Source organism: Protopterus annectens, chromosome 12.part0 (genome assembly GCF_019279795.1).
Source record: "Protopterus annectens isolate FY-2018-M chromosome 12.part0, PAN1.0, whole genome shotgun sequence".
Taxonomy (NCBI): domain Eukaryota; kingdom Metazoa; phylum Chordata; order Ceratodontiformes; family Protopteridae; genus Protopterus; species Protopterus annectens.
In genome coordinates this window covers 137,564,346-137,583,920 of record NC_056746.1, presented here as the reverse complement: position 1 = coordinate 137,583,920, position 19,575 = coordinate 137,564,346, and the positions used below count along the sequence as shown (strand labels likewise).

General features: G+C 42.2%; 1 protein-coding gene across 2 annotated transcripts in view; it reads left to right on the top strand.

The window, feature by feature from the left end:
- Window positions 1-19,575, top strand: part of LOC122816397 (nodal modulator 1-like) — an 877,949-nt gene that overhangs the window by 661,048 nt on the left and 197,326 nt on the right. For both annotated transcript variants that reach the window (XM_044089153.1, XM_044089155.1), the window contains exons 25-26: window positions 7,637-7,778; window positions 16,414-16,497. In XM_044089153.1, the coding sequence (XP_043945088.1) occupies window positions 7,637-7,778; window positions 16,414-16,497 (226 nt within the window). The remainder of the gene's footprint in view (window positions 1-7,636; window positions 7,779-16,413; window positions 16,498-19,575) is intronic.

Sequence of the window (19,575 nt, the reverse complement as noted above, 5' to 3'; positions counted from 1 at the left end):
AGGAGTCCTTTATTTATATACAAAAATAACTCCTATTTACAAAATATTTATGTATTTACAAATATTTGCATATTTACAAAAATATAAAAATACAAATCTGTTTACACATATTCATATCCTTTACAATCATGCTACATTTTCATCCCTATTAGACCACCACTCCATTTTCCATAACCACCATCTTATTTTACTTAATATTCTAGCTAAAGTCCATTTACCGTTAAACATAATTTTATTTATTCTTTCATTTCATATAACATAAAATAATCTTTTATCTATTATTTTAACATTTATTTCTATTGTTATAATGTCCATGTGTAATTATATTCATGTTTATTTTATCCACTTTTATATCTTTAAAAAAAATTTCAAAAGCATGTTTTCCATCATTTTCTTCTTGACAATGTAAAAATATTGTATTGTTTTTCTTTTTATATGGCATACTTCCATTTACTAGCAATTTATCTATTACCAGTCTCCACAAAAATATTAACATTCTACTTTCTGATTACACCATTTGCTTCTTATTTTTATAGCTTTATTTTTTTTCATCTGTTAGCTTTTCCCATGGCTTTACATAGTAATGTTTTATTACATTCTTATACAATACTTTTATATCTTTTTCTATATCATCAATTTTTATTTTTCGCAAAAATATATTTAGTGGTAACCTATTTCTTCATGATGCCCTGACCAAATTTCTCCTAGTAATGCAAGTACCACATACTAGCCCAGTGGGGCTAATGCGGTAAGCAATGAATGAATAAATAAGTTTTGGTAGCATGTTTCTTACACAGTTAGATATGGTTTCTGCTGCAGCACAAGTTGTTAATGTCAGTCTCATGACCACTTAAACTAGAAGGATCTTTTTCTTTACCACATCCTCCTCTGCTGAAGCCATATGCTTAAGCCATGAAGTTGTAGCAATGATGAAGCTTTGGCATCTCTAATCCTGTCTTACAGGTTCTGCTAGCAGTCTTGGCAGTAAGCTACTGGGATTTGCTTGTGAAGCATCATGGGATGGAAGAGTGTTACATCACCTGTGAGGGGATTAAACCCTGTGTTATTTGTTCAACAGTCATGGATTGTTATGCTGCCTTTAAATATTCCTCAGTCAGGTGCAGCTGCCACCTATCACTGTTTCCATGAGAAATGTCACAACCTAGCTCAGTCTGAGGTTACCAGATTGTGTCAGTAAAGGGGAAGCAGTTAACACCCTGGATGGTAGTCATGTGATCATATATTTTGTAGCTCGCAGTGTAACCAAGGACCAGTGTCTTCTGCCCAAGGTAGAAAGAGTAGGCCAATAGTAAAGTAAACTTTCTTTGTTTTGCATTACATATCTTTATGCTGTTTTAGAACAGACCCTGTCAGTGAAGGTAAATTTAATGTCTGCCCACTAGTGAAATAGCTGCCTCCGCCACTTCCTTCAGAGGTATCTCTGTGGAGAAGATGCACATGGCTGCTATTTCATCCACACTGCACATCTTTGTAGAACTTTACCTATAGCCTTTAGCTGAAGTGTAGAGCAGACTTTGCTAAATCCAACTATGGTTTAAGGTAAATAGTAAAGTACACTCTTCTTTTACCAGTAGTACATTCCTTTCATGAGTATTAACTGCTTTTAAAATATTTTTATCCAAGTGCTCCCATCACACAAACATGTACCTTGAACTTCACTAAGGAAAGCCATAGTAATGCCTACGTGAACCTATTGATATTTCATACGGGGACAAGGTTTTTGAGGTACAGTCTTAATACATTAATTTATTTGCGGTGTTTTAATATACTTAAAAGCAGATAATGTCTTGTTTAATTTATTTTATGTTACAGTTCTATTCTTGATTACTTATTGTTTTATCTGGTATTGTTCTTTAGCATTTTTTTACAGTATTTGTAATCATGCCTAGGCTAAGACAAGTAAATAAACTGAAGCTGAAGTTAATGTTCTTCGTGTTTCACTGTTGCAGTCATTACATTTAGGTAATCTGCTGGCAGGTTGCCCTCAGTTGGCCTGAATAACAAAGTCTTGGGTCCTGCGTCGGTTGCTGTCTTCTCTTCCATGACGTCAGGTTGTCAGAGGTATAAAACATGCAGCCAACGCCATTTTATTCAGTCTTTCTTGCTGGGCAGTGCCCGAAGCAGAAGCAGTTCGCAAGTGCCTGTCGGCCGACTCCTGAAATTTTCGTATTCAAGTTTCAGAACCGAATTCTTCAAACTAAAGCTAAGTACCCCGTTGGGGAAACTTTTTCTTGCTCCTTACTGATGTCAGTAAAAGTTAATAATTGCATTACTTGTGGGAAGTAAATGCTTCATAAGGATTTTCATTTGTACTGTATTCCTTGCCTAGGCCCAGATCACAACGTGCCTTGCTGTCGGTTTTGTGCTAGATTTAACCAACACACTATTAAGCGTCAGTATATTTTTTGCTTCTAAATATTTTGGTTCAAGATTTAATTATCCTGAAATGTCGTTGGTTAGCAATCCGACTACCAGAGTTCACAAAAAACGCAAAGAAAAGACAGAGACAGACCGTCGAGGTCCAAAACCGACGACAAAGCTTCTCCTAAGCCAGTCGCCGGTACTGAGTGAGGTGCTTTCGCAGCCCCTGATACCCGCTACTTTTAAGTCGCAGGCCTCTACCGAGACCCATTCGGAGTCCGGTATGCCACGAGCATCTCAGAGTATTGAACCCGCAGATGTCTCTCCCTTGGATGGGTCCGGAGCCGCTGAGCAGGCACCGGCTTCTGAGGGTGTTTTCAGGCCTCAACATTTTTATATTAAACCGACGCCAGCAACAAAAACAAGGTCAAAAACAACTTCTACGTCTAAAAAACCAACGCATGAGCCACGTGCTCAGGCCCCTATGCCTAAAAAATAGATGATCAAAATGGCTGAGGATTTAATTACCTTGAACAGGGGTTCCCAACCCCCCCCACCCCCACTAAGAGGCCAAGGCAAGGCACTGATTATGAATCTTCAGATCAGGTTTCCATTTCTTCTGATTCCTCTTCTGATCAGGAATTTTCTATTCCACCCTATGAGGATTCTGATGCAGCGGAATCCATCCCATCTGTATCTCCTCCTGAGGATTACTCTTTTACTTTAAGGGAACATTTTCACTGGGAGAGTCAGGACTTCTCTGAATCAAAAAAGAGGCTTAGGGATTTCCTCCTTCTTCCTCAGCATAGGCCTTTGGCAATACCTCCTGTATTAGACATTGTGGATGATGTGTTCTCGGAATCAAGCATGGCTTCTGATTCTCTGCCTCCGGCTCCTAGTAAGCCAGACAGATATTACAGGGTTCCTGACTCCCACAAATTTCTTTTCAAAAATCCTGCTGCTTATCCTGAGACTATTTCTCAGGGTCCCAAGGGTGTAAAGGCCTCTATAGCCAAAAATCCTTCTCCTCCTGATAAAGATTCCAGGGCGTTGGATAGATGGGGTAAGGAGGTTTATACGTCTGCAACCTTGGCAATCAGGGCTTTAAACTGCCAGTTTCATATGCTTAAATATCAACAGCATGTTATGGGCTTACTGAAACAGAAAATGATGTTGATTTCTGATTGTGTGGAAAATAGAGTTACAGGAATTATTGCATTCAGCAGAACAAGTTGGAAAGCATACTTTGCAATGTGGTTTTGATTCCTTGGAGGCCTCTTGTAGGGCCGCCATTACTGGATCTGTGATTAGAAGGCATGCCTGGCTCAAGGAGCAAAATCTGCCTGATCATGTTAAAGCTAAATTGTTGGATGCTCCTTTGCAGCATGATACTCTGTTTGATAATAAGGCTGAAGAGGTTTTAAAGAAAATGGAAGATGAAGCTAAATCTATGCAAACTGTAAAAGATTTCTTGCAAGTGCAGCCACCCAGGTTCAGTAGGTACTGGCCTACTAAATATTGGTCCTTTCCTGTGTCCAACAGAGCCACTCAGGGCAAATCCAGGTGCTCAAAAGGCTCTAGGTACCAATCACAGGGTTCATACAGGTCAAAGCAACGGAGTGCCTCCACCTCCAAATCTGGAGGAAACAAAGCACAGCCCTACAGTAAGCAGTCTCAATGACTTTCCTCTGCCATCACCAATCACTTATCTTTTGGCAGCCCCCTTGGGGGGAAAACTAGCACTTCATGCTCAAAATTGGCAGTTAATTACCCAGGACAATTGGGTATTAAACGTATCCCAGGGGTACAGATTTCATTTCCATACTTTGCCAATTCCAAACGGATGGCCGGATCTGCCACAAAACCAGTGGGCAGAGGCCCAGAAACAAGTCATGTCCCTCATGGATATGGGGGCTATTCAGCCGTTACCAGAAAAGGAAAAAGGACAAGGTTTTTATTCAAGACTTTTCCTGGTACCCAGAAAAGACAATTCATGGCGTCCAATACTGGACTTATAGATTTTGAACACGTTCCTGGACATTCCAAAATTCAAAATGCTGACTTTACAACAGCTGCTGCCTATGCTAGGCAGGAATGCTTTGTTAGTAACTTTAGACTTAAAAGAGGCATACCTGCATATCCCAATAAGGGAATCATGCAGAAGATACCTCCGCTTCAAAGCAGGTTTTTTTGCATTACCAATTCTCTGCACTGCCCCTTTGGCTTATCTACTGCACCCAGGGTCTTTACAAAGTGCCTGGCACAAGTAATTGCATTCTGCAGACAAAGATGCATTCAAATTTATCCTTATCTGGACGATTGTCTCATTCAAGCAGAGGACAAGGACACTCTTCTTCAACATCTGGTGTTTGTAAAAAGGCTTCTAGCATACCTAGGGTACACCATAAATGAAAAGAAATCACAACTGGTACCCTCTCAAATAATTACATTCCTGGGTGCAAGCTTGAATACAACTACACAGATGGTTTACCTCACGCCAGACAAACAAAGGCAACTGATAACATACTTCGAACAAATGGCAACAAAAGCCCAGTTATCTGCAAGACAAATTCTGCAGGCTTTGGGGTTCATGGCATCCTGCATTCTACTAATTCCATATGCGAGACTGCATATGAGGAAACTTCAGTGGTACCTAAAAAGTTAATGGAGTCAACATTGTCACAGTCTGGAAACAATGATTCCTCTCATTCCCTGCCTACAACAGGAGTTTCTTTGGTGGGCAGAGACATTTCACCAAAACAAGGGACTGTCATTCACTCTACCCCCTGCCAACCAAACCCTAACTACAGACGCATCAGACTATGCTTGGGGGGCCCACCTGGCAGGGAGATGCATTCAGGGCAAATGGACCCCAAACCAAATGCATCTGCATATCAACCAGAAAGAGATGCTAGCTGTTTAGAATGCTCTGACAGTCTTCAAGGACTTACTTCATCCAGGACAACTACTGATAAAGACGGACAACACCACAGTTATGTGGTACACATTCCTACCCTCTTTGCAGACTAGCCATGGCCTTGTGGAACACCACCTTGACTTACCAAATACATCTTAAAGCTCAATTCCTGCCAGGAAAGCAAAATACTCTGGCAGATGACCTAAGCAGAAATCTTATGGACCCGCACGAATGGAAACAGGATCCACAAATCTTCAGCATGTTAACACAGAAATGGGGGAGTCCAGACATAGATCTCTTTGCCTCTCCCCAAAATTATCAGTTGGACAAATTTGACACAAGAACTCATCACAAAAAAGCATGGAAAGTGGATGCTCTATCCTTCAGCTGGAAAAACCTATCAGTCTATGCCTTTCCCCCACTGCCTCTACTCTCCAAGGTCTTACTAAAAGTCGGACAGAAAAAAACAAAAATGATCCTAATTGTTCCGGACTGGCCTCGCCAGCACTGGTACCCACTTCTCAGGAATATGTCTCACCTTCCTCTATGGTACCTGCCTCAAATACCTCCTCTACTGTCTCAGCAGAACTATCAAAAATTATGCACACTCAGCTCCAAACTCTGAATCTTGCAGCATGGCTAATCAACTAATTATTCAAACAACACCTCTCAGTAAATCTGTGATGGATGTCATTTTGGAAGCCAGAAGGCCTAGTACTAGAAAATCTTATGCTGATAAATTGAAGAGATTCTGTGCTTGGAACCAAGCACAAGGAATAGACACAGCACAGCCGAATATTCCTCAGATTTTACAATATTTGACTGAGATGCTTGACAAAGGCCTATCTTTTTCTTCAATAAAAATCCATGCCTCTGCCATCTTGGCTCATTACAACACAGAGCCTTCCCTCTTTTCTCATCCTCTGCTTAAAGAGTATCTTAGAAGGACCAAAAATTTAAGGCCTCCCAGAAGATCACCAACTCCTGCATGGGACCTCAATTTTGTGCTGGAAAAACTCACCCTGCCTCCTTTTGAACCAGCAGCTACTGCAGATATAAAATTTCTATCTTGGAAAACAGCTTTTCTCTTGGCAGTCACTTCAGCAAGAAGGGTTTCAGAACTACAGGCTCTCATGGCAGTGGCGCCTTTTTATTACATTTTACCAGGACAGGGTGTCCCTCAGGACCAATCCTTCTTTTATGCCTAAGGTGGTATCCAGTGTGGCTCTTAACCAGACCATTCACCTGCCAACATTTTACCCAAATCCGCAAATCAAGGGGGAGGGGATTCTGCATTCATTGGATGTACACAGACAACTAAGATTCTACTTAAACAGGACCAAATCTCTAAGAAAGTCTGAGCAATTACTTGTAGCATTTGCTGCAGGGTCAGAGGGGAGGACTATATCAAAGCAGACTATTTCTAAGTGGATAAGCCACTGCATTCGTTTCTGCTATTTGCACCATGGTAAACCTGTGCCCAAGGGAATCAGATCACATTCCACCAGGGCTGCCTCTACTTCAGCAACTTTTCTCAGAGGGGTCCCAACAAAAGACATTCTAAAAGCTGCTACTTGGAGCTCTGTTCACACCTTCACAAAGCATTATCATTTACCTCTCTTATCCAAATCCAAGGCAGGCTTTGCCACTGCAGTCCTGCACGGCCTTATAGCTGCTCCTAATGCTGTTTAGTTCCATCCTCCCATCCATAGCTTTGGGATTCTACCCAAATGTAATGACTGCAACAGTGAAACACAAAGAACATAGTACAGTTGTGTACACTTACCATAAATGTAGATGTTCGAGTGCATTCACTGTTGCAGTCCGGGTTACCCACCCACCATCCCCCTTTCTATATGTCTTCTTTCCTTCACTATACTCAAAAGCCTTTGTGGTGTATTTGTTTTTAGTTGAAGGTAAAGTTTATGTTTCTAAAAGTGCATTTATATATTTACTGTTTATTTGTATATATTTGTTTGCTCCCCATTTGGGGGGCACCTGACATCTGGGGCAAGAAAAACTGAACAAAATGGCGTCGGCTGCATGTTTTATACCCCTGATGACCTGACGTCATGGAAGAGGAGACAGCAACCGACGCAGGACCCAAGACTTTGTTATTCAGGCCGACTGAGGGCACCCTGCCAGCAGATTACCCAAATGTAATGACTGCAACAGTGAACACACTCGAACATTTACATTTATGGTAAGTGTACACAACTGTACTTTGAGTTCAGAAACTTAAAGAAGCAAGCTCTTTTCTTTTCCTTTTTAGATCTTCTGATATGGAATTCAGTTCTTGGCCCTCTAACAGTAACTTTTTTTTTTTATTACTTGTAGCTGTTATGGTACTGTTTCATCATTAAATGGTGAACCAGAGCAGGGAGTTGCAGTAGAAGCAGTTGGGCAGACGGACTGCAGTATATATGGAGAGGATACTGTAACGGATGAGGAAGGGAAGTTCAGGCTGCGAGGACTGAGGGTAATGCATACTTCCTTCTTTGGTATATTTGTGATTGGCAGTTAAGGGCATGCCGAAACCCAAATGCTTAATCCTTGATAAACTGTGCTATTCATTTTCAGGGCTAAACATTTGTATTAATAGTTATTTTGTGAACCACTTGCCTTCATGGAGTTGCAGCTTTACCAGGTGTACCCTTGGGGCACCATAGCAGTTGTCTCTTTACTTACCTTTTTTCTGGTAGAATTTTACACAGACCTGTATAAAAGTATTTAAAATGAAGATTTTTCTCCTTTATTTTGCTCATTAACTGTACTGACTGGGTAGTCAGAACGCTTGTTTGCATATAAAATGCTCAAATGTCAAGGATGTTTTCTGAAATTTAACACAAAACAACAATGTTACTAATTCTCCCCATGGCAGGGAGAATTAGTAATGTTGTTTTCGCAGAATGTACAGATGTTTGCCTCATATTTTTGGTGTGTTCCTCTTAAAATTTGTGATTTTCTGGATTTTTGTGGCAAATCAGTGAGGAATAAATTCTCTAAATAATGATAATCATTTGAGTTTCAAATTGCATATCCTTCAGAAAATGCATGGAAACACAAGACCTTTTATTCTAGTAATTTTCTATGTTTATAAGAGCAATATTTAAAATGTGTCCCTGTTTTTGCGGCTTTGTACCCCCATTATCTTTGGCTTTGTCCAGATTTTTTTTTTTTGCTAAGAGGTTGAGAGCTATGTTCCCTTCCCTTCCTTTTAGAATTTACTTAGCACCAAAGGTCTTGGTCTTTTCCAGGTATCTAGTACCAGTGACAGGTGGTCACCATAGACAATAAAAGCATTTTCCTTATATGGTCAAGGTAGTTACTAGACATGCAGTCTAGGAGCCAAATAATGAGCCTAGCCCAAATTCCCATTTGCCCAAAGTACAGTCTGGTTTAGTGACTTTCTGAAGATCACACAGTAGGCAAGTGAAGGCAGATGGAATCAAACCTTGTACCACAGGAGATTCTCGTTAACAGCTCACAGGCTCGATCCTGCTTGCCATCTGCAAGATGAGCTAATACACTATCTTATTCAGATAAATCTGTGCTGATGCAGTTAGTCATATGCAGCCTGGTAACTAAAAGTTAATGGTAATAGCGTGTAAGGATGCAAAAATAGAAGTTCAGATAGTACACAGAGAAGATGTGCTTGAACATATCAAGGCCAAAATAGTGGCTCTAAGCTATAAACATTTGATTTATTCCACATTGTCCTTAATTATGTAATGCATTAATTTTGGCCAAATAAAAGGATTGACAATAATTGCTGTTTTATTGTTTGCATAATTAATCTCTTCAAAAGGATTAAATTCTGAAGACCTGCAAAATGTATAAATATTAGGATACAGACGTAACAATTCAGTGTGCCCCTCCCTTACACTGGCACAATTCCACATTGTTTTGTGATGAAGCCTCTGTCTTCTCTTTATTCCTAAATTCAGACTATGTTCCAGTGACCACACACATGCTAATGTTATTTAGGTAAAATGGAGTTCCAGAATCTTCAGATTTAATGCAGTTGTCTAATATTAAGAAGTGTAAGTCATTTTTGACTTCATGCAATGTATGTTAGGATAAGTGTCAAGTCTGAAAAACAAATGGCCTTTATATTTAGTACATATCTGTGCATGATACTGGGTTACCTGTCAGTTGTCCCTGATTTTGACTCAAATTTTAGCTCTGTCCCTCTTAATCCCTCCTAAAACTAGTGACTTTTGGAGGAAAGGTGGTGAATTACACTTGATGAGTAATGACAATAATTAAGCATTATAGACATCTTTTACTTCAGAAAATATGTATGAATTCATATGCTCTGATTCTGTCAATGTCTCAAGTTAATAGCATTAATATTTGAAGTGTGTCCCTGATTGTTCCTGATTTTTTTCTTGACTTGTCCCTGATTCTGTTGAAATTTTTCCCCGATTGGTTGTGAGCTAGTAATAAGTACTTGTGTACTCTTTTTCTGAGAAGGGTCTTTTTGTTTATTCTGCCAGATTTTTGTCATTGCTGTTCATGGTACTTTTATTTCATCCTCTTGTCTTGCACTGTGGCTAGTGTAGGGTCCTCGTTACAGATCCTTGTTTCATTGAGGTCACTATATTCATTTATATGTTTGTGTGTCTTATTTTTTTGCCATATGCAGTGCTTTGCCATTTATTTGTTTTGTATTATTCCTTTGTATTTTTTTAATGTTTTATGTGTTGATGTACTGCATTGACCTTGTATATATCATTTACAGATTAGTGGAGATTTTTTATTAGTGAATATTTTGTCCCTGCTTCTACTCACAAGATGAATTCTGTGCGGTAGTGGCTAACCTGGTTAATGAAATGGCATAAATAGTTTGTTGTTGGTTGCTGTGAGGCTTGCTTTCCTTTGTTCTTCGTTTCCACGTACCAAATGACTTTTCACTTCTTGGAGAGAGACATTTATTGATGTTGCGTTTTCTGCAACCCATGTCCTCAAGATGTCCTGTACTGCTGACTGTGTGCCCATCTGCCTGTCAGTACTGCAGAGGACAAGCATATTTCTTCCCAAGTAAAATAGCTGTCACTGGAATGTTTGATCCTGTCCACTAGAGGAAACTGAGACCTGGGCTTTCTATCTTGTTGTGTTCTCCAGTAGTGCAGGGTGACTTACCTTGCACACCAACAGTGTAGTTGCTTTACAAACATTTGGCCACATTGACAGTGTTTTCTGAAGAAACCAGCTATTGTATCCTTCATGGACAGTGGTCATTTTTGTTTATTCTGTAAATAATTAATACACTTACAGATGTTCTTCATGTTACATGGTTGCAGTCATCAACTTTAGGTTATCCCTGCTATGGTAGCCCTCGGCCGGCCCGAATACCAAAGTCAGTGTTTTTCTGTGTCAGCTGCTGTCGCCTGTAGACTGACGTCAGGTCATCAGTGCTATAAAGCAAGGCAGCTGATGCCATTACATGAGTCTTTTTTGCTGTGGAGCCGTAGCAGAAGCAGTTCGCAAGTGTGCCGATCAGTCGCTACCAGAGTTCAGATCACAGCAGAAAAGTCTAAAGGTAAGTACCCGGTTGGGGATCTCTCTTTCTTGCACTAACCGATGTCCAAAAACGTTAACAATTGTCTCACCTGTGGAAAGCAAATCCCACACCGAGACTTCTATTCTTACTGTGTTACTTGTTTAGGCCCAGACCATGACGTAGGCTGCTCTCGGTTGTGTGCCCTCTTTAACACAAGAGCTATTCATCAGAGAGCTCTTTTTGTAATTAGCTATATTCGTCCTCCGTCTTCTCATATGGCATTGGTTAGCCAACTATCAGCAGATCCTCTGAAAAAGCGTAAGGATAAGAATAGAGACAGACCTCACAAGGCCAAACCTTCCGACGACTCTAAACAGGTCATCAGTACTCCGGAATTCAATGAGGCGCTTTCGCAGCCCCTGATGCCCGATGCGATTGCCATGCAGGCCTCTACTGAGACCCTTTCGGAGTCTGGTATGCCGCAAAAATCATCTTCGTCTTCAGAGCCTTTGGCTGTCTATGCCTTCGTTGGGTCCAGAGCCACTAGGCAGGTACTGGCTTCCAAGGATGTCTTTTGCACTACCGATTCCAATCAGAAACCGATGTCTTCTCGCCCGACTACCGCTAATCTCGGATTGATGGCTTCTCTTAGGCCTAGAAGCCAGGCCACCCCTAGAAAATCTTCCTCTAGACACCATGTTCCTCCTGCCCCTCCACCCCAGGCCCAGATGCTTAAGATGGCAGAAGATCTTATTTCCCTTATCGGGGGCAGTCAGGCCTCTTCTTCTAAAAGAAAAAGACTCCTGAATTATTGACCGCAAAATTCTGAGGAATCAGATTATTCAGACGTGGAAGAGGATCAACAACCTCTTACTGCTTATGACGATTCAGATGCAGAGGAATCCATCCCTTCTGCTTCCCTATCAGAAGACTTTTCTTTGGGGAAACCCTCCATACCCTCAGGGAGCATTTCCATTGAGAATCTCAGGACTTCCCTCAGTCCAAGAAAAGGCTAAGAGAATTTCTAGACCTTCCTCAGCACAGACCTTTTGCCATCCCCCATGTTTTAAATGTGGTGGATGATATTTTCCTTGAATCCAGTTTAACCTCGGATGCCCTTCCTCCTACTCCCAGTATCCTGACAGGTATTACAAAGGAGCACCAGACACCTACAAATTTCCTGTACAGAAATCCTGCTGCAGACCCGGAGGTTATTACACAGGGCCCCAAAGGAGCCAGGGCTAGTTCTGCAAATAACCCTACTCCTTCTGATAAAGAGGCCAGAGCTCTGGACAGATGAGGTAAAAAAGTATACACCTCTGCAACCTTAGCCATCAGAGCTCTCAACTGTCAGTTCCATATGTTAAAATATCAACAGCACACTTTGGAACTATTAAAGCAAAAGATTTCTACTTTTCCTGACTGTGCCAATTCTCAGGAGTTAGCAGATTATTGCACTCCTTGTCAAGTGAATAGGCATTCTTTACACTGCAGATATGATGCACTAGAAGCCTCTAGCAGAGCAGCAGTGTCTGGATTAGTCATTCAGAGACATGCATAGTTGAAGGAACAACCTCTACTTGATCATGTCAAGTCAAAGTTAATTGATGCACCTTTGGACAAACACTGCTTGCTTGGGGAAAAGCAGAAGAGGTGCTTAAGAAAATGGAAGACAAAACAAAATCTATGCCAACAGTAAAAGATTTCTTTCAAGTTCAACCACCTAGATTCAGCAGGAACTTTCCCTCTAAGCACTGGTCCTTTCCTGCCCCTAGCAGACAGGGGCAAGCTAAGCCCCACAGGGACAGGCCACCCAGGTCCCTACAGCAGGAACAGAGAACCAAGCAGTGGACCACATCCGCCTCTAAGGCAGGGAGTTCTAAGCCATCCTTCTATGGCAAAAACTCTCAGTGACTCCCTACCCCCCCCCCCCCCTGCCCTCCCTTTACCCAAAAACTCAGAGAAAGGCTGTCCCTCTGCAAAGAAAATTGGCTATCTGTAACCAAGGACCAATGGGTCTTAAAGATAATTTTTCAGATATACAAATTCACTTTCTACGAACTCCCAATTCCCAAAGGGTACCCAGACTTGCCTCCAAATCAGTGGGCAGAGGGATTAAAACAAGTCCAAACCCTCATATCCCCAGGGGCAGTAGAACCTGTTCCCACAGATCAAACAGGCAAAGGCTTTTATTCCAGGTTATTCCTTGTTCCCAGAAAGGAGGGCACTTGGCGCCCCATCCTGGATCTATCCATTCTGAACACCTCCCTGGTGGTCCCCAAATTCAAAATGCTAACTTTGCAGCAGCTGCTGCCTATGCTGACAAAAAATGCCTGGTTAGTGACCCTGGACCTAAAAGATGCATACCTCCATATCCCCATAAGGGAGTCCTGCAGAAAATTCCTGTATTTCAGAGCAGGCTGACAGCAGTTTCAGTTCTCTGGTCTTCCCTTTGGCTTATCTACTGCTCCCAGGGTTTTCACCAAATGCCTACCCCCGGCCATAGCATTCTGCAGACAGAAAAACATTCAGATTTATCCCTATCTGGACGACTGCCTCATCCAGGCAGAGAGCAAAGAAAAGCTCCTGCAGGACTTGCTCTTCGTCAAAACTCTTCTCACTTCTTTGGGATTCATCATCAATGAGAAAAAATCAAAGCAGTCTCCCTCCAGGAGTATCATCTTCCTGGGAGCTCTGCTGTGGACACAGCATCCCAAATGGCCTTCCTAATCCCAGAAAAGCAGAAATGTCTCTCTCTCTACTTTACTCAGCTGGCATCCCAAAGTCAACTCACAGCAAGGAAGTTCTTGCAAGCCTTGGGATACATGGTTTCTTGCATCCTTCTGATTCCTCTGGCCAGACTGCACATGAGGAAACTTCAGTGGTACCTAAGGAACCTTTGGTGCCAGCATTCTCAACCTCTGGAGACCTCTCTCCCTCTGATCCCCTGTATAAGGGCAGAGTTGCTCTAGTGAACAGATGCATGTGCCAAGAACCAAGGTCTCCCCTTCATCCACCGTCCCACAGGCCAGACCCTCACCACCGAAGCTTCAGAAGTCGCTTGGGGCACCCAGCGCCTTTGGGATGCCCAACACCTTCCCTTATACATCAATTAGAAGGAAATGATTGCAGTACAGAAGGCTGTGCATCTTTTCAGCCTCATCTCAGGCCAGGGATTTTCCTTGTGAAAACGGGCAACACCACACTAATGTGGTACATCAGCAAAACGGGAGAGACACAATTTTACCCCCTGTGCAGGTTAGCCATGAATCTCTGGTTGACGGCCTCATCAATGGGATTACACCTTATAGCCCAATACCTCCCAGGAATTAACTGCACCCTGGCAGACCACTTAAGCAGACACATTGTGGACCCCCACGAATGGCAGCTCCACAGAAAAATCTTTCACAAATTCATTCAAGTGTGGGGAAACCCAGAGGTAGATCCATTTGCTTCACACCTCAACCATCAGTTAAAGAAATTTTTCACCAGGGAATTTCACCACCTAGCATGGAAGGTGGATGCCTTAACCTTCCCTTGGAACTCCCGCTTTGTGTGTGCCTCCCCCCCTTCCTCTTGTTCCCAAGGTGTACTCATCAAGATCAGGGAGGAGGGGCCCAAGGCCATCCTCATTGCTCCAGATTTGCCCAGGCAACATTGGCACCCTCTGCTGAGCAGCCTCACATCTCATCTGCCCTGGCAGCTTCCACAGATCCCAAACCTCTTGACTCAAGCAGGGGGGGAAATGCTGCACCCAGACTTGCAGACTCTCAAGCTATCAGCATGGCTGATACTCCCAAGGTAAGGGAAGGGCCCCTGCTAAGCAAGCAGGTGCTGGACATTCTCACAGAGGCCAAAAGGCCAAGCACCAGATCATCTTACGCAGGAAAATGGAAAAGATTCTGCTCCTGGTGCCAGGCCAGATGGGCCAGTGCCTCCCTACCTGCTGTCCCTCTCATCCTGGAATATCTAGCAGAATTACTGAATAGTGGCCTCTCCTTCTCTTTGGTTAAGATTCATGCTTCAGCCATTTCTGCTCAGTTTAACACACAGACCAGCCCTTGTTCTCTCACCCTTTGATTATGCAATTCCTAAGAGGGGCTTCTAAAATTAGGCCTCCCACGCCAGCCTGGGACCTTAACTTTGTTCTGGAAAAACTGACCCTACCCCCCTTTGAACCTGCTGCCTCAGCAGAACTGAAATTCCCTTTTGGAAGACTACCTTTTTGCTGGCCATCACTTCAGCCAGAAGGATAGCTGAGCTACAGGCACTGATGGCCATTGAGCCCTTCATCATTTTCCATGTAGACAGGGTGTCCCTTAGGACTAACCTTGCCTTTATGCCCAAGGTGATATCTAATGTGACTCTCAACCAGGCTATTCATCTGCCTACCTTCTTCCTCAACCCTCAAAACAAGGGGGAAAGAATTCTGCACTCCCTGGACGTGCACAGGCAGCTCAGATACTACTTGGACCGTACTAAACGCTTCAGAAAAAACGACCAACTTCTTGTCAGTTTTGCCTTCGGGGCAGAGGGGGGAAGCCCATCTCCAAACAGACTATCCCTAAATGGATATCACACTGTATCCATTCCTGCTACAGATTTCATGGGAAACCTCCCCTAAGTCTGTTCGCACCCATTCCACTAGGGCAACCTTCACTTCCACAGCATTCCTCAGAGGAGTCCCCCAACAGGGACATCTTGGAAGCTGCCACCTGGACCTCTGTCCATACCTTTACATTATCACCTTCTTCTTTTTTCCAAGGCTAGGGCAGGGTTTGCAACTGTAGTACTGCAGGGCCTCTTTACCCCTGCCTAGGTCTCTTCACTATCCTACCACCCCTCTCTCCAGCTTTGGGAATCTTCCCACAGGTGATGACTGCAGCAGTGAAACACGAAGAACATAGTACAGTTGTGTACACTTGCCATTAATGTAGATGTTCGAGTGTATTCATTGTTGCAGCCTGGTTTCCTCCTTCCTTCCCCCTTGTATCTTATTTCTTTTGGGAGACATAAGCTTCTTGGGGTGCTTGTTCACCACCATGTCTTTTGTGCCTTATCTCCTGGGGCTTCTGTTTGGTTAGGGCAAAAAAAACAGATGGAATGATGTCAGCTGCCTTGCTTTATAGCACTGACAGCCTAACGTCAGTCTACAGGTGACAGCAGCTGACACAGAAAAACATTGAGTCTTGTATTCGGGACGGCTGAGGGCTACCACAGCAGGGATAACCCATAGGTGATGACTGCAACAGTGAATACACTCTAACATCTACATTTATGGTAAGTGTACACAACTGTACTTTAAACCATTTTATAGACTGCAGATCACAGAAGCATTAAAAAATGTGTGTTGTTTTTGTAGCTGTGCTTTATCCTAAATAAGATTAGCTATTAACTACCGAAAAAACAGTAAATTAATTAAAATGTATATTGGCATTGTTACTATAGTGGTATAAACATGGTGTTTTTATTTTATCCAGCTATGGGAAGTCTCTGCAGTCTCTCTTTTTTTTTAAATGCTTGATAAACAGAAGTAAATACTTAATAATTTTGTTACTCAACTACCTTAATGGTTTATAGTTTTGGCTTTGTCTTTTCTGTTTTGCAGCCTGGTTGTATTTATCATGTCCAGTTAAAAGCTGAAGGCAATGACCATATTGAGAGAGCTCTGCCACAGTACCGTGCCATAGAGGTAAGCCTAGACCATAGCTATAGACAATATAGTGCTGTGGGGGCTGTCAGAAATATTCATGTATTTCTAGCTGCTTTTCCAGGCAGCATTAGGCACACACATCACAACACATAGTATTTGTGAAAAATGCAGCTTTTTTAAAAAAACATCAGTGATGGAATACTTTTTTGCAAATGAATAAGAACTAGTCCGTCTGAATTTATTTGATGAAAGTACAAGGAGGGACAGGATCCAAGAGCAGTTTCTTTTCTGAAAAACACACTTTTCATGAGATAACTGACCTTTCAAGAAGCTTATATATTTAGCTTAAAGTAAGCATTTCATTTTGGAGTTTTCATTTTTACTTCTGATGTCAATCTTGTTTAGAACACAGTGAGTGTGACTTGAATAAGACTCTCCTTGTTTTACAGAAGTGTGGGTTTGAAACCTAAACTTTTTACTTGAGAGTACAGTGCAGTCTGTCAGTCAGTATCAACTTTTGATTTGTTTGTTTAACTTTCTAACACCATCAAACCTGTTTTTCCCTTGACTGATGTCAGTGGGTGTCTCCGTAAGTGAAGAAAGCCTAATAGGTTTTCATCTATATTTAATGACTGGTTGGGTGCTATAACGGTTTCCATGTAAACACATTTAGTCCTATGCACAATGAAAACACACTTCGGACTTTTTGGAGCCTCTGCTCTGATTAACTGTTGGGGTTTCCTGTTTTGATAAATTCTTTGTACTTTTCTGAGGATCCCACACTTGAGCATGTTTTTTTCCGATTGGACACTCTAAATTGGCCCTAGGTGTGAGTGCGTGCGTGCCTTCTGTGGAATGTTGGGCGATGGGCTGGCAACTTGACACCGTAAAACTCCACTGCCAATCATGAGCGGACAGGTGATCCACTGTGGTGACCCCTAACCGGGGAAAAAGCCGAAAGAAGAAGACACAAGTTATCCCAGTCTGTGATGTCATTATAAGACATGCTCAGTCCTTCTACTATCTGGTGCTTTTCTGCCAGTTGTACAGTGCAGACCTAGAATACATTGGTTGGAATTTTCCCACATTGTCAAAATCACAAAATCTTGTGTTTATCGATTTTGGATCATGACCAGGACCTGCACTGGCAGTATTTATTTTACCAGAGAACAGATCACAACAGGAACTACTTTCACAAATGTTATTGCTTCAGCCTGCAACCTGCTACAGAATGTGTGAGAAGTTAAAAAGTGTACAGCATCTGTGGGGAAGGTGGTAGCTTTGGAGAATAGCCAGCCCAGGGATGGACAGAGAGCTCTCTTCCATGAGTCTTTGTCAGTTCCAGACTTATGAGAGAAGGTTAAGAATTGGGATCCCAGGCATTGACCAGAACATTCTCAGTGTATGTCACCAAAACAACCTTTTTCTGCATTCTGCCCAGCCTGTTGGGACTAATGAGGAATTAAGCGCATCCCAGTGATGGGAGGAGCAAGAGCGATGTGCACCCCCCCATTACTACCTTGGGATGTGTCCTGGTGTATTGATACTTCTTTATGCCACTCTTCCCACTTCAGAGGATTTGGTGCAGATGTTACAAGCATGATTAAGAATAAAAGATCAGATAGTGCCCTTCAAAGGCTTCTATACTGGGTAGTAATGCTTCTACTTGAGGAGTCTGCTCTTAGCCCTATCCCCCCTTCCCTGCTTCCCCCTCAGGGAAAACATACTGGCAAGCATTGATCAAACTGTTTTGAGCTTTTCCATTCAGTGAGGTCACAGGACTGGCGTGTATGTTAAATGTGGGTGCACTGTTTAATAAGTGGTTAACTATTTTCTTGCAGGGTTTGGCACCTACATAAAGCTACTTATTGGCATCTTATATCCTTGCAGTGCTTTTTAAGTGAACCATCCCACACATGAGCTTTTTTGCATAGTACTCAATGCTGTCTTGCCATTCACACCTTGTCTTATATACCAACCTCATGCTTTCTTCTGGAGCTAGGTATAAAGGACAGCTGTTCTGTCACTTTCTCCATGACAAGGGGATTTTGAGGAGTCTGAAATTCTTTGTTTCTGAAATTGACGATGAAACCTCTCCCTGTAATTCACCTTTTCTTGACCTATTCCATGGATGGACCTCCTGTCTTGGGAGATTTTCTGTAGACTGGCCTTACAGCAACGCTGGCTTCTCCACAGAAACAGCTGAGCCACTATTTAGGGAAAATGTTTGAGGAGCCTTGGTCCTGTCTTCTCTGATACCCATCCTGAAAGACAAAATTTATACAGCTTAGAAACATCTGTATTCAGCTTTTTCTACTTCCCAAAACCCAGGGGCCTTTGCAAAATCCTGGCAGATTGGAATATTTTCCAGATTAAGCAGGGGTGATCCGTGTTTGGTTTCTTTGGCCCAACAGAAGTCGTAGGTGATGTTCATCATTTGACCACTGCTGCAGTAGCATTATGTTAACTATATGGGTTATATATTGCTAAAGATATAACATCTGGATGGCTTCAAAAGCTTTAGGGTACTTTCTACACACCCAAACCATTAACCAGCTCAAGCTTTGGGCACCAAGCACTAATCTTGCAGACTTTCAAGGACTGACAATCAGCTGACACTGTTCCAGTGCTGGGCAGATAAGTTTCAATGGGGGGAAAAAATTCCACTTTATTTTTTATGACAGAAATTGTATTTTTTCTGCAAAACATTATTTTTAAAGTTAGGGGAAAGTGTTACTGATTTGAAGGATTCTCTTTCTCTGAAACTATTTCCAGTCTGAATCACTTGTTTAAGTGGCAAAGCAATAATGTTTCTCGGTCCCTAAAAAAGTATTATGAATTATTACAATGAATTTCCAGAACCTACCCCAATTTCTTCCATTCTTTAAGCTTTGGAGTGTGTGTTTGTCATAATTTGTTACTTGCCGGGCAACCCTGTCCGCTGCCCCCAAGAAGGCAGATAGATTGTATAAAGTTCCTGTGTCTTTTAATTTTGTATACACATGTCCCATATCAGACCCACCAGCTTTTGCTTTAGTGAACCCAGCTGCTGCTAAACTTTTGGTTAATAATGCTCCCTTTTGTACATAGAGTGGGGTTTCATGTGAACTTAAAGAC